This window comes from Zootoca vivipara, chromosome 13 (assembly GCF_963506605.1).
Source record: "Zootoca vivipara chromosome 13, rZooViv1.1, whole genome shotgun sequence".
Taxonomy (NCBI): domain Eukaryota; kingdom Metazoa; phylum Chordata; class Lepidosauria; order Squamata; family Lacertidae; genus Zootoca; species Zootoca vivipara.
In genome coordinates, this window is record NC_083288.1 from 41149678 (window position 1) to 41162084 (window position 12407).

A 12407-nucleotide genomic window follows, 5' to 3' on the forward strand; every position below is an offset into this window, starting at 1 on the left:
CGGCTGCCCAGAGCACGCTTAAGCAATAGCTACCCCTGCTGGCATATTTCGGAATCACTGGGGAGGGAGGATGTACACTACAGTATCCGAATTTTAAGCGCTGAAATTAAGCGATGTGCTCTCTCAACTTTAAAAAGACCGGCGGTGGGGCAGGGGGCGCTCATTGCAGCGGGTAGGTTAACAGTCATTTAAAGGGATAGGACATCTGATCATGAATCTTCAAAACCTCGTTTTGTCCTGTACACATTTGGTTCCGGAAGTCTGTACTTAACCTGAAGCGAACTTTCCCATTGAAAGTAATGGAAAGTGGATTAATCCGTTCCAGACGGGTCCGCGGAGTACTTAAAGTACTCAAACCGAAGCGTACTTAAACCGAGGTATGACAAGGTATGACAAGGTATGACAATACCTTCAATAACCATTTCAAAATTCAGTCCAAAACGAGATTCTCATTCCCTCAGTTCCAAGACAGACAATTCCAAGACTGATAATTCAAAGACTGATTATTCAGTAATATGTTTTATATATTCTATAAGCCGCCCAGAGTAGCTGGGGAAACCCAGCCAGATGAGAGGAGTATAAATAATAAAATTATTAATTTATTATTATTATTATTATTATTATTATTATTATTATTATTATTAAGGAAAGAAAGAAGGAAAGAGTCCCTAGCAAGTAACTAAGTTTTTTAATATATATATTTTTAAAGCCTTGTTTTATGTCCTAGATTTTGATTCCTGAGCTTCCTTCCGGGTAAATTGCCTCCCTGTTCCCATCAGCTACTGGTTCATCCTAGAATCATAAAATTAAAGAGTTGGAAGGGACCCCCAAGGGACATCTAGCCCAACCCCCTGCAAATGCAGGAATCACTGCTAAAGAATCCCTGAGAGATGACCATCCAACCTCTGATCAAACACCTCCAGTGAAGGAGGTTCCAGCGGAAGACGTGAGCTATGCCTGGCCAAAGCCCTCACCCAAACCCAGACGCTGAAGCTTGCTCCCCATCGCCAGTGATCGTTCCCATCTTCTCTTCCCTTTTGGGTTGATGTTTGAGGCTCATCAGTTGCTGCTGACAGATACACAACCTGCCCCGGCTGTTCATTTCATCGATCACGTTAAGGCTCTGGGCAAACCAGTCCCCCATTGGATAGAAGCAGGATCCGTAGCTCCACCTCCCGGAAGTTGATGGGATAAGCGCATTCCCTCTTCAACCTGCCGGGTTTGCCTAAGGAGCAGAAGGAGGGAGAACCTGCCCTAAGAAATCTCGCTTGCTGCTGCTTTGGAAGTGAAACAGCTTATACTTTAGTTTAGGATCCGTGCTGAAATTCCTTTATCTTGCCAGGTTACCAATGGCGAGATTAGACAGGTTTGTTTTCTTTTACACTCTCTGTCCTCTCCCTTACGCGCGCGCAACTTTGCCTTTTCTGTGCTGTATATAAAATCCCAGTAAACTTAATCAGTTCTTCATTTTGGGAGTCTGCTATGATGGACAGGTCTGCAAACAAAAAAATGTGCACTCTGAGGGTTGGAGACACTCCATTTCATCCCCACTCCCCTTCTTTTTTTTCCTTTCTCCACACACAATCAATTGCCCTTTGGGAGTTATTTTTTAATTGTTTTTTTTTAAAAAATTTTTTACTAAAGGTAGTGTAATGAGTTCATGGGTGCAAGACTAAATTCTGAATCAAGCTAGTGTTAGAATTTAATTAAGGCTTGTGTGTTAAAGCTGTGTGTCATACTTCCACATCTTTGACTCTAATCAAGACCCGTGTTAAACTGTGTGTTACACATCCCTTTAATTCTAGGAAATTAACAAGCCTCGCCATAGCCTTTATTTTACACACACACACACACACACAAGTTTCTAGTCCTCATGTTGAGAAAGAGATACTTGACAAGGTGGGGAAACCTCCAGTGATTTCGTAATGTCACGTTCTGTGCTACTGGTATTTCCGGTTGCTCTGACTTTATGAGTCATAAACTCTCTCACTCCCCGCCCATTGCGCTATTCGTTTCCTTGTTTTCATAGCCAGCGATGGTGTTAGAAGAGACGGGACATATCTTGACACAAGGTGGGTACTAAGAACTCAATGGGTTAAAATGTATATTTGTGGTGCAGAGTGCCCTGTGTCCTAGGACTCAAGTTGTTAGGGTAAGGAAGGGTGGGGTGCTAATGCTGTAGAAAAGAATTATATCTCTATGAGGGGTAGAATATAGTGCCCAGGATTCTTTGGGAGAAGCTCTGTGATTTAAATGTACTTTATATCTATGGTGTGTGTGCAGACTCAGAAAGGAGGATTAAGAAATGGTTAACGATGTACTGTATATTCCTGCGTATAAGACTACTTTTTAACCCAGGAAAATCTTCTCAAAAGTCGGGGGGTCGTCTTATACGCCGGGTCTTATTTCTTATACGGCGAGTATATCCCAAACTCTATATTTTAACTGGAAAGTTGGGGGTCGTCTTATACGCCCAGTCGTTTTATACGCCGTAATATACGGTATGTCAGACCAGGGTGTGCTTCCAATAATAATTTTTATTGAGTATCATGATCTGGAAACCAGACAGTTTTGGCTACTAATGAGCATTTATGCTGGTGTGTTTGCTGGGAGGTTAGATGGCATTGCGTCCGAGCAAGTGTCATCCCACACTTTCCAGAGCATTTCCCCCATCACTTTCCTTTACACCAAAAGTCCCATCTTTGAGGGCAGCAGGTGTGTGGCACAAGACCTCCCAATCCACTATAACTGTGTGAGTTGAGTTTGCTGGTTTTCAACTGAATCCCACTCAAGAATAGCAACAGTCCGGAAGCACTCAGAGTGGTTTGGAAAAACAACTGACTTCATCTGTGCAATCCATATAAAGCACTCCTATACACAATGGCGATCATGACCCTGCCCTCTTCTCTGGAATGCCGGGAACAGGGATTTTTAAGGGGTCTCCCAATGCTTCTCACAGGACCCTTAACAAACTGCAGTTCCCATGATTCTTCGGGGGGCAGGAGCTGTGGCTGTTAATGCAGTACAAAACTGCTTTAAATGGATGGTGTGGATGTGGCCAGCAAAACAAGCCTTCTAGAACAAGAAATACCTTGAAGCATTGCTGATAGATAGGGATGGAGAGAAGGAAGGATGGAGAGAACATAGGAAGGTGTTCTTTGTTGTACAAGGACCTGGGGTCCACCTAGCTCAGCATGGTCTTCACTGCCGGGCAGCATCTGCTGCATGCAAGGTAGATGCTGTTCTGCTGAGCTACGACTTTACACCATGCAACAGGGATACAATGCACAGTTTCTCTCTGACGCTTCTTTTACCCCTAGGATGGGAGCAGCAGGAATGTTGTTAGGGGCTGGCTCAAGGGGGAGGAGACCCAGGTCTTGCCTGCTTCGCCCCATATCTACTGCCCCTTCCCCCCCCTTTTAAAAACAAATGCTTTTTCAAAAGGTTTCACATACAAGGCAGCTGGGAGTGCTCCAAAGTGCAGCACCAGTAAGATCCCATATAGGTAAATAATGATAATAATAATACCGTACTTTTTTATTTATACCCCGCCCATCTGGCCGGGTTTCCCCAGCCACTCTGGGCGGCTTCCAACAGAAAAACAAAACACAGTAATCTATCAAACATTAAAAGCCTCCCTGAACAGGGCTGCCTTCAGATGTCTTCTAAAAGTCTGGCAGTTGTTTTCCTCTTTGACATCTGTTGGGAGGGCTTTCCCCAGGGCAGGCGCCACCACCGAGAAGGCCCTCTGCCTAGTTCCCTGCAACTTGGCTTCTCGCAACGAGGGAACCGCCAGAAGGCCCTCGGTGCTAGACCTCAGTGTCCGGGCAGAATGATGGAGGTGGAGACGCTCCTTCGGGTATACTGGACCGAGGCCATTTAGAGCTTTAAAGGTCAGCACCAACACTTTGAATTGTGCTCGAAAACGTACTGGGAGCCAATGTAGATCTTTCAAGACCGGTGTTATGTGGTCTCGGCGGCTGCTCCCAGTCACCAGTCTAACTGCCGCATTCTGGATTAGTTGTAGTTTCCGAGTCACCTTCAAAGGTAGCCCCAAGTAAAGGTAAAGGGACCCCTGACCTTTACCATAGGTAAAGATAAAGGGACCCCTGACCATCATGACCGACTCTGGGGTTGCGGCGCTCATCTCGCTCTATTGGCCAAGGGAGCCGGCGTACAGCTTCCAGGTCATGTGGCCAGCATGACAAAGCCGTTTCTGGCGAACCAGAGCAGCACACGGAAACGCCGTTTACCTTCCCGCTGTAGCGGCACCTATTTATCTACTTGCACTTTGACGTGACATCCCCTTAATTTGCCCACAGGCATCTCATACGATTGTGTGGCATGGGTCTGTGCTCCCAGTCCTTTAAGTACCAAGCAATATGGAATTTGCTACAAGAGGTAGTGATTTGATGGCCACCAGCTTGAATGTCTTTAAAAGAGGATTGGGCAAATTCGTGGAGCATATCAATGGCAACTTGCCTTGATGAGCATGTTCTGCCTCCACTGTTGTTTGTTTCTTACTAAATAAAATCACAAATTTTGCTGCTGGCAAATCAGTAGCTCTAGCCTAGACCCCAGCTGTGTTCTCAGTTAACATTTTTGAGGAGCAGTTTTGAAAGCTGCCTATATTAAGCAGGATAAAGATCCCCAGACAATTTCTATCCCTGGCTGTGTTAACCCATCAGGCTCTAATATGATGTAAAAGTAGCAATACCAACTTTAAGTGACTTGTCAGTGAGTGAAGGCTGACTAAGCCACACCTGAGATGTTGTGCTACAAATCGCCCCAGGCCAGGGTTGAGTCAGAGGCTGGAAATATGTAGGTTGGTTTGTTCCTCCCTGGATCATCTGTGAAGTTTTCCTTGAAAGTGTCCTCTCTGTATAAAAGCAGAGCAGGAAAAGATTGTCCTTGGCAGAGGGAGCTTGGCCCAGTTCTCCAATTCAGGTAAGGCCTGGACTTCAACTTGATCCATGACAGAATCAATGTAAGCGTCCTCAGGGTGGCCACATCTTAAAACTCAGCCACAGCTTGTGCCAGAGCTTCAGCGTCAACCTGGGTAGAGCATTTTGGGGCAAGGAAATCTGGGACGTCTCCAGTCCCACAATTAACAAAGTTGGAGGTGGCATTATTACGCCCATCACAGTGATTAAAGGCATGGGTGAGAAGGTTAGACTGGAGGAAAAGGGTGCTAGCCACAATGGCTATAGCAGGCATCCCCGAACTTCGGCCCTCCAGATGTTTTGGACTACAATTCCCATCATCCCTGACCACTGGTCCTGTTAGCTAGGGATCATGGGAGTTGAATACCAGTTCCTGGGAATCACAGGGAAGGGGAATGCTCTTGTACTCAGGCCTTGCTTTCAGGCCTCCTGAAGGGCAACCTGGTCAGCCACTGTGAGGACAGAGTGTTGGACGAGGAAGATCCTTGGCTGGATCCAACAAATATTTTTATGTGCTTATTAAATACTTTGAGTTCCCTGACCAATCATCAGGAAGCTGCTTCGGAGTCCACCTGCTAGGGATTGCACCTTGCAGCAGTATAGCGCCTTCGGGACTTTCTATGGATATAAAACTGTATAACAATATAAATTTCAAATCAGCAGTTCAGGGCAAATCTCACCTCCCAATAACCTTTAGAACTGTGGTTCCCAATGTGGGGCACACGCCCCACAGGGGGAGCAATTTGAATTTTATTGGGGGGGGGGCAATTTGGAAGCTTGTTTTGACCGAGCTAATGGCCTTTTAGGCCTCCTCCATGTGAATAGGACTTCACTTTTTGAATAATAAGAATTATATGGCACACGGGAGCATCAGGATTTTAGAAATGCTTAGGTGAGGCATGGCCAAAATCAGGTTGGGAACCACTGCTTTACCTCGCCACACGATGTAGCAGGACCCTGCTATGAGGACCCCATTGAGAATTTCCCCGACAACAGGAGGCAATGATGTGGTATTATTTATGGTGGGGGTTTTCCAGTGGGAAGGGACTTCCATTTTGAACTGGGAAATGGTCAAGAGCCATGGCATGGGGCAGATTTCTAGATCAGGGCATTGCCAAGTCATTAATTTGTCAATTTATTTTTTCTACCATCCTTGGGGGCGCCATTTTGTTCTTCCCACCTCAGGCACCAAGCCTCTTGAGACCACCTCCATCCTTCCTACCTCACTTGGCTACCACCCATCACCTGACAAAGTGCAACAAAGGGGACAGCAATGGCAGAGAGAGGCCCACATCCAGGGCTGACCACAGCGCTCCTCTTCCTGGCGGCCTGCTTGGCTGTGGCCGGCGCAGAAAGTTACCAGAAGTTCGTGAGGCAACATGTTGACTTCCCAACGACGGAGGCTCCCGACCCCCGGAGCTACTGCAACCTTATGATGAGACGCCGCGACCTGGCCACCTCCCACCACTGCAAGCACCTCAACACTTTCGTCCATGCGGACACCTCCAAGATCCAGCTTGTTTGTGGCGAGGGCGGGGCACCCACCACAGGGGACCTCCGGGAAAGCAATGCCAGCTTCCCCCTCACTCTGTGCCAACTTCAGAAGGGCTCCTGGGCCCCGGACTGCAGTTACAAAGGGACCGATAGCACGGAAAGGATCATCATAGCCTGTGAAGGGGGTTTTCCCGTCCATTTGGAAACCGAAGTCCCAGCTGATGTGGGGCAGGAGGACCTGTGATGTGTGGAGTCAGGAAAAACAATCCATGTATTTCCATATATGTATTTTCTTTCTCTCTCTCTCTCATTTTCCCTCCTAACCATTTCTTCTATTAACTGAAAAGAAAATCTCACTTTAGTTCACCTACTCCACTTTTATCTCAAGAAGAAAATATAATTTATTGAATGTAGTCTTCAGATTTTTCTCTCTCTCTTTTTCGTTTCCCTCCTACCATTTCTTCCATTAGCTAACAACAACAAAAATTTCACTTTTCACATATTTTATGTTGGAAATAAAAAAAAAGCTGAATTTGATATTGACTTGCTGCCTTTCTTTGGTTTCAATATTGCATTGGAGTTAACAACAACAACAACAACAACAACAACACAAAGTTTTGGACAATGCGTGGTTTCAAGAGCATAAAAAGAAGACTCCCCTTGCAATGTACATCTGTAGAGGAAACTAGCGACGTTTCTCCCTCACGTGGAAGTCAGGAGGTCCCGGGAGATCCCTACAATTTCTGTGTCTCTAGAGTAAACTTGGCGTGAGTTTTCCCGCAGGCAGAACTCACGCGATCTGTTGATGAAAACACCATTCCGAGGTTCTAATGCTTTTCCTGCAAGTTTCTTGATAGTACTTCAAAAAAAACAGGGCTCGTCCGGGATTTGAACCCGGGACCTCTCGCACCCTAAGCGAGAATCATACCCCTAGACCAACGAGCCGGCCACTTGACGCTGTCTCTGAAGGTGTCTTTTTCTGTTTTGGTGCCGCCTAGTGGCAACAGCAGTGTTTTCCTTCCTGCTCTGCGAATTTGCTGTCAACTTTTTGCTGTCGTCGCTTTTTAAAAAGCAACCTATTTGCTAGATCAAAAACTTTCTTCTGCTCCGTGATTTTTTTCTCATTTGAAACAGAGGTGGGAGAAATGCGAGCCTATCTGCATGGGCCAAGAGATGGTTATTTAGAGATGAGATTGAACTGGATATTCTCCTCCACCGTTGTAGAAAAGCAAGACGCCTGTTTGGTAGGGGGAATGCAGAAGAAAAATACAATGAATAAACCCCCGAGACTGGGAATCCTGATTTTAAACTCCCGGGTGTGTTTTGAATCATAACACTGACTCACCCTAGGACTTTTTAAAATAAAAAAATGGGTTTCTCTGAACCTGTACAGAATGCCTCCCCCACCCCACTAGGAGACCACAGCTGGGATGAAGGAAGAGGTTCCTCCCCCACCTGATCCTTTTATATTTTTAGTGGTTTGACGGGGCAAGCCTATCCGGCGGTGCATATTTACACGGAAGTAAATCCTAGTCAATTCCCTGGGACTTCACCACGGCTTACTCCTGAACTCAGTGATCCTTACTTCTGAGGAAAACATGCATAGGCGTTGCACCGGGTCAACAGGGCTGATTCGTCTTGAACTCAGCGATCCTCCTTACTTGCGAGTAAACATGCACACTTAACACTGTAAGTCCTCCAGTTCCTTTTGCAGAGCACAGAATTATCAACTTCTCTTGCGTGGTTTTAGTTCTCATGATCTAATTTCCCTTCCACACACACACACCCCAAAATAAAGAAGAAGCAGGAGGATTGCGATCTAAATCGTGAAAAAACAAAAACCCAGTCTTACCATCCTGCTGCCTTGTCACGGGACTGTGGGAAAGGAAGTTATTCTATGCCCCTTTAAAAGACCGGCAGATGAGAGCCTATTTATTTAACCAGATTCAAAAGACTGGTAGCGGCGACGACTGTAGCAGCAGAACAACAACCAGGATTATAGATATGACTGGAGACTTTACGAAGTTTGTTGCTGGTGCAAGCATAACAAAGGCCCCAGCGAGATTTGAACTCGCGACCCCTGGTTTACAAGACCAGTGCTCTAACCCCTGAGCTATGGAGCCTTGTACACAAAGGCTGTTTTGTCCAATGCTCTAGAAAGATTGGAGTCTAAAGGTTTCAGAGTTTGGCTGGACAGAAAGAAGTCCACCAAATATTTTTACGACACATTTTTTTATTACTCGGCTGATATATCCCGCGACGCACAGTTGCTCCCCAGGGAGGCTAACAATACAACTTTTAAAACCACAATACAAAAAAAACTTAATTAAAACTTACTAAATAAACAGCAACCCAGAGAGGAGGGGGATTGAATAGGGAAGGAAAAGCTAATAAAAAACTAATTTGTAAAAGCAAAAACACACCAGAGCCGAGACCCTTTCTTCTACAATATCACACACACGCGCGCAAATTATAATATACTCAGTCAGTATTGCTTAGTACAGATTTATAAAACTTTCCTTAAAAGCGTGTAAAAAATACTCAGATCTGTGGGCTAGCATTGCTTTCAGTGCAATCCTATGTAGGTTTACTTGGAAGTAAGCGCCACTTCGTTCAATAGAGTTTGCTCCCTTGTACGTGAGTTTTAAAGTGCAATTATTTTATTTTTCTTTAAACACTCTTTCATCTCCATACCCACCTCTGTAGATAACAGGGAGAAAACATTCCATTCTGTTCACCGTCCATAACCAGTGATTTTATGCTATTTCCCGCAGCCAGCGGGTCAAAATGATTTGTAAATGTAAGAAAAAGTTGGGCTCGTCCGGGATTTGAACCCGGGACCTCTCGCACCCAAAGCGAGAATCATACCCCTAGACCAACGAGCCAGCTGACGAGACGTTTCCGCATCCTTTATTTAAAGTTGGAAAATTGGTCGTGTTCCACGTGTACGCTGCTGTTCTCTTGAGAACTGAACTTCAACGCCGCCTACTGGTGGGAATTTGGAGCACCATCTAGAAGAGCGGGCAGAGGCAAACGCTGCGTTTGAAGAGCTCGATTAGCTCTACCTCTGTAAATCGGCCTGGCATGTAAAGATTGTCCAGCAGCAATCAAACTCATGAGGATGATTTGCAAAATCAAGAACGTCCTTGGATAAATCTGTAAGCTAAAGAGGCAGTGGGGTTGCAGCCAACGCTCGTCCTTCTCAGAGTAGACCCACTGAAAGTCAGGAGTCAACGTTAGCCATGCTCGTTAACTTCAGTGGGTCTGCTCTGAGTCGGATTAGCATTGGATATGGCTAATTGACAAAGAGGGGTCTTGCTTATACACACACACACACACACACACACACACCTACACCTTTCAGCCTTTCACAAATGGAGCAAAAATAATTGTAGAAATTGGGGTGCATGGAAACCAAGCAAGCAATTGTAATGCTTCACCCACTGACTTCTTGATAGGCCATCACCATTTACTTCTTCCCATTGGAAATGGGATAGTTTGAATTGAATTTCCTATACAGTAGATACTAAATGGTACCTTCCAGTGAGTGCTCACTGGAAGGACAGATCGTGAAGCTGAGGCTCCAATATTTTGGCCACCTCATGAGAAGAGAAGACTCCCTGGAAAGACCCTGATGTTGGGAAAGATGGAGGGCACAAGGAGAAGGGGACGACAGAGGACGAGATGGTTGGACAGTGTTCTCGAAGCTACGAACATGAGTTTGACCAAACTGCGGGAGGCAGTGCAAGACAGGAGTGCCTGGCGTGCTATGGTCCATGGGGTCACGAAGAGTCGGATACGACTAAACAACAACAACACCTGCAATTATCTGTCTGTTCTCCGGATCAATGGATGACCAAACCGGCTTCTGGAGCCCTCAGCCAGATATCACCCTGTCTACAAATCCCTGGTGGGTCTTCCTCAATATCCTACGCACAAATAGTAGCAGCTCACAGCAGCTCACTGAGACAGTTGACATCAGGACATCAGGAGAGCATTGTGTTATCAGGCCAGTAGCCCATCTGGTCATCTTGTCTCAGTGGCCAAGCAGAATCCCACAAGCAGACACTGTTTCCAGCAACTGGTATTCTGAGCTATACTGCGGCAGCCTAATTTAGGTGGGGAAAGTCCGTCTGTTGTGGCCATTGCTGTTGTTAAGCAAACTGGGAGCCAGAACCCTGTTGTCTTTACTGCAAACCACCCAGAGATCTACTAAAGGATCCCAATCTGCTTCGTCTCCCCCAACTCAGGGCCTGTAAAACGGTAATTAAGAATTGTGTCTCTGGGGACGTGCAAGAGCGCCACTCCCTCACCCATGTGTGAATCACCAGCATCAAGGGTGCCAACTTGAATGAAATATTTTGGGGGCCCAGCTAAGTCCCTCCCACATAACTGATCACGTGACATGTGGCACATGCACACTATTTGAATGGCGATGCCCATCAGCATTAGGGGGGGGGCTGACTCCAACTCCCATCACCCCAGCATGGTCCATTTATGATGGGAGCTGTAGTATAATGATGCCTGGGGGATCCTCTGCTCGCGATTTACCATATATTATTCCCTGTTGTTGTTGTTTAGTCGTGTCCGACTCTTCGTGACCCCATGGACCATAGCACGCCAGGCGCTCCTGTCTTGCACTGCCTCCCGCAGTTTGGTCAAACTCATGTTCGTAGCTTCGAGTTGTTAGTGAATCATTTTGAATTGGTGCTGTTTTTCATCATGTAAACTTTTTTCTGGTGTTGAGTTACTTCTGAGCACAGCTCTTACCCTGGAGAAGTGATGTGTGCCACTGAGTCAGGAGCAGCCACAGGTCTCCCTACTCCTGAGCACATTTAGGTTTTCCTTGTAATTGTTAGTGAATCATCTTGAAAAGACGCTGGCTTTTATTATGTAAACTTCCTCTGATGTTGAGGCATTTCTCAACCACAGCTTACCACAGAATTAGCACTCGAATAAACCAGTGCTGATGACATGCTGTGTGCTGAGTGGCGCCTTAGAATTGTTTTAGCAAGAATATTATACTCTCTTTCTCAAATTTTGTTTGTTCCCAGCTCTGAATATTATAGTCTGGTATTCTTTCAATTCAAAATACTTTGGGAAATAAACATTTATCCATTGTATGCTTACGGAGGTGTTTACATGTTATCTGTTAGAGCTATATAATAAAAGCCTAGGTGCCATATTTACCGGGGGGGGGGGGGGGAGAGAATTGTAGAATTGGAAGGGAACCATGGGAATCATCCAGTCCAACCCCCCGCGATGCAGGAATATGCAGCTATCCCATATGGGGATCGAACCTGCACCTTTGGCATGTGCATATGCTGATGGTAGAAATGATGTGTCTGTTCCCCCAACTTGTGGTTCTAGGGAACCTGGGAAGGGAGACGAAACTCAAAGAATAAAAGCTCTTAACAGTTTACACTAGCAACGTTTCAATGAGGCCTCCATAAAGGGGCAAAAGAGGGAATAATGATGTACACAGTGATCAGAGAATTAGGATTATTCCTGATAAATAGGGAGAGTTGGTTATATATGGACCATTATACACAGCTACCCAGTTTGGACGGACGGATTAAACCAGGGGGTGCCCAGGGACCCACCCCCAAATGATTTTCTATGGATCATTGTAAATTTGGCATTGGCATCCAAACATTTAAAGCACACACACACACACACACAATATCATGGGAACTATTTGCTAAGGGTGCTGGGAATGGGGGTGGATGGGACGAATGATTATAGTTCACAGGATTCATTGGTGGAAACCCTTTGTTTATGCTTACACATATGGTGTGGGAGTGTTATGTACTGAGCTTGGATCCTAGAACAATAGGCAGGTAGGATCCTAGAAGGCAGCAACCTGATTGGTCTGCAGGAGAGCCCAATCCGGCTCCAGGAGGAAGTGAATCAGCAACCTGATTGGCCTTCAGGAGAGCCCAATCAGGCTCCAGGAAGAAGTGAATCAGC

General features: G+C 45.8%; 1 protein-coding gene and 3 non-coding genes across 6 annotated transcripts; 1 reads left to right on the forward strand and 3 right to left on the reverse strand.

Annotated features, from left to right (window-relative positions):
- Nucleotides 1-1206: 1206 nt before the first annotated feature.
- RNASE12 (ribonuclease A family member 12 (inactive)) lies at nt 1207-6962 on the forward strand. 3 transcript variants are annotated; one of them, XM_035135499.2, is made up of 3 exons: nt 1207-1366; nt 2030-2072; nt 6129-6962. In XM_035135499.2, exon 3 carries the CDS (start codon nt 6217-6219, stop codon nt 6679-6681), a length of 465 nt encoding a protein of 154 aa, XP_034991390.1. In that variant the 5' UTR covers nt 1207-1366; nt 2030-2072; nt 6129-6216; the 3' UTR covers nt 6682-6962. The 3 variants fall into 3 exon arrangements, with proteins under 3 accessions (XP_034991390.1, XP_034991391.1, XP_060137778.1); XM_035135500.2 differs by lacking the exon at nt 2030-2072; XM_060281795.1 differs by lacking the exon at nt 1207-1366 and having other exon boundaries at nt 1959-2072.
- A 348-nt stretch (nt 6963-7310) lies between these two features.
- Nucleotides 7311-7382, reverse strand: TRNAP-AGG (transfer RNA proline (anticodon AGG)). The gene has a single exon. It is a non-coding gene; the product is annotated as a tRNA-Pro (tRNA).
- A 1105-nt stretch (nt 7383-8487) lies between these two features.
- TRNAT-UGU (transfer RNA threonine (anticodon UGU)) lies at nt 8488-8560 on the reverse strand. Its single transcript has one exon. It is a non-coding gene; the product is annotated as a tRNA-Thr (tRNA).
- A 690-nt stretch (nt 8561-9250) lies between these two features.
- On the reverse strand, nt 9251-9322 carry TRNAP-UGG (transfer RNA proline (anticodon UGG)). Its single transcript has one exon. It is a non-coding gene; the product is annotated as a tRNA-Pro (tRNA).
- Between the last annotated feature and the right edge of the window lie 3085 nt (nt 9323-12407).

Coding starts and splice junctions, on each gene's coding strand:
- RNASE12 (XM_035135499.2), top strand. CDS start 6,217: ATGGCAGAGAGAGGCCCACATCCAGGGCTGACCACAGCGCTCCTCTTC.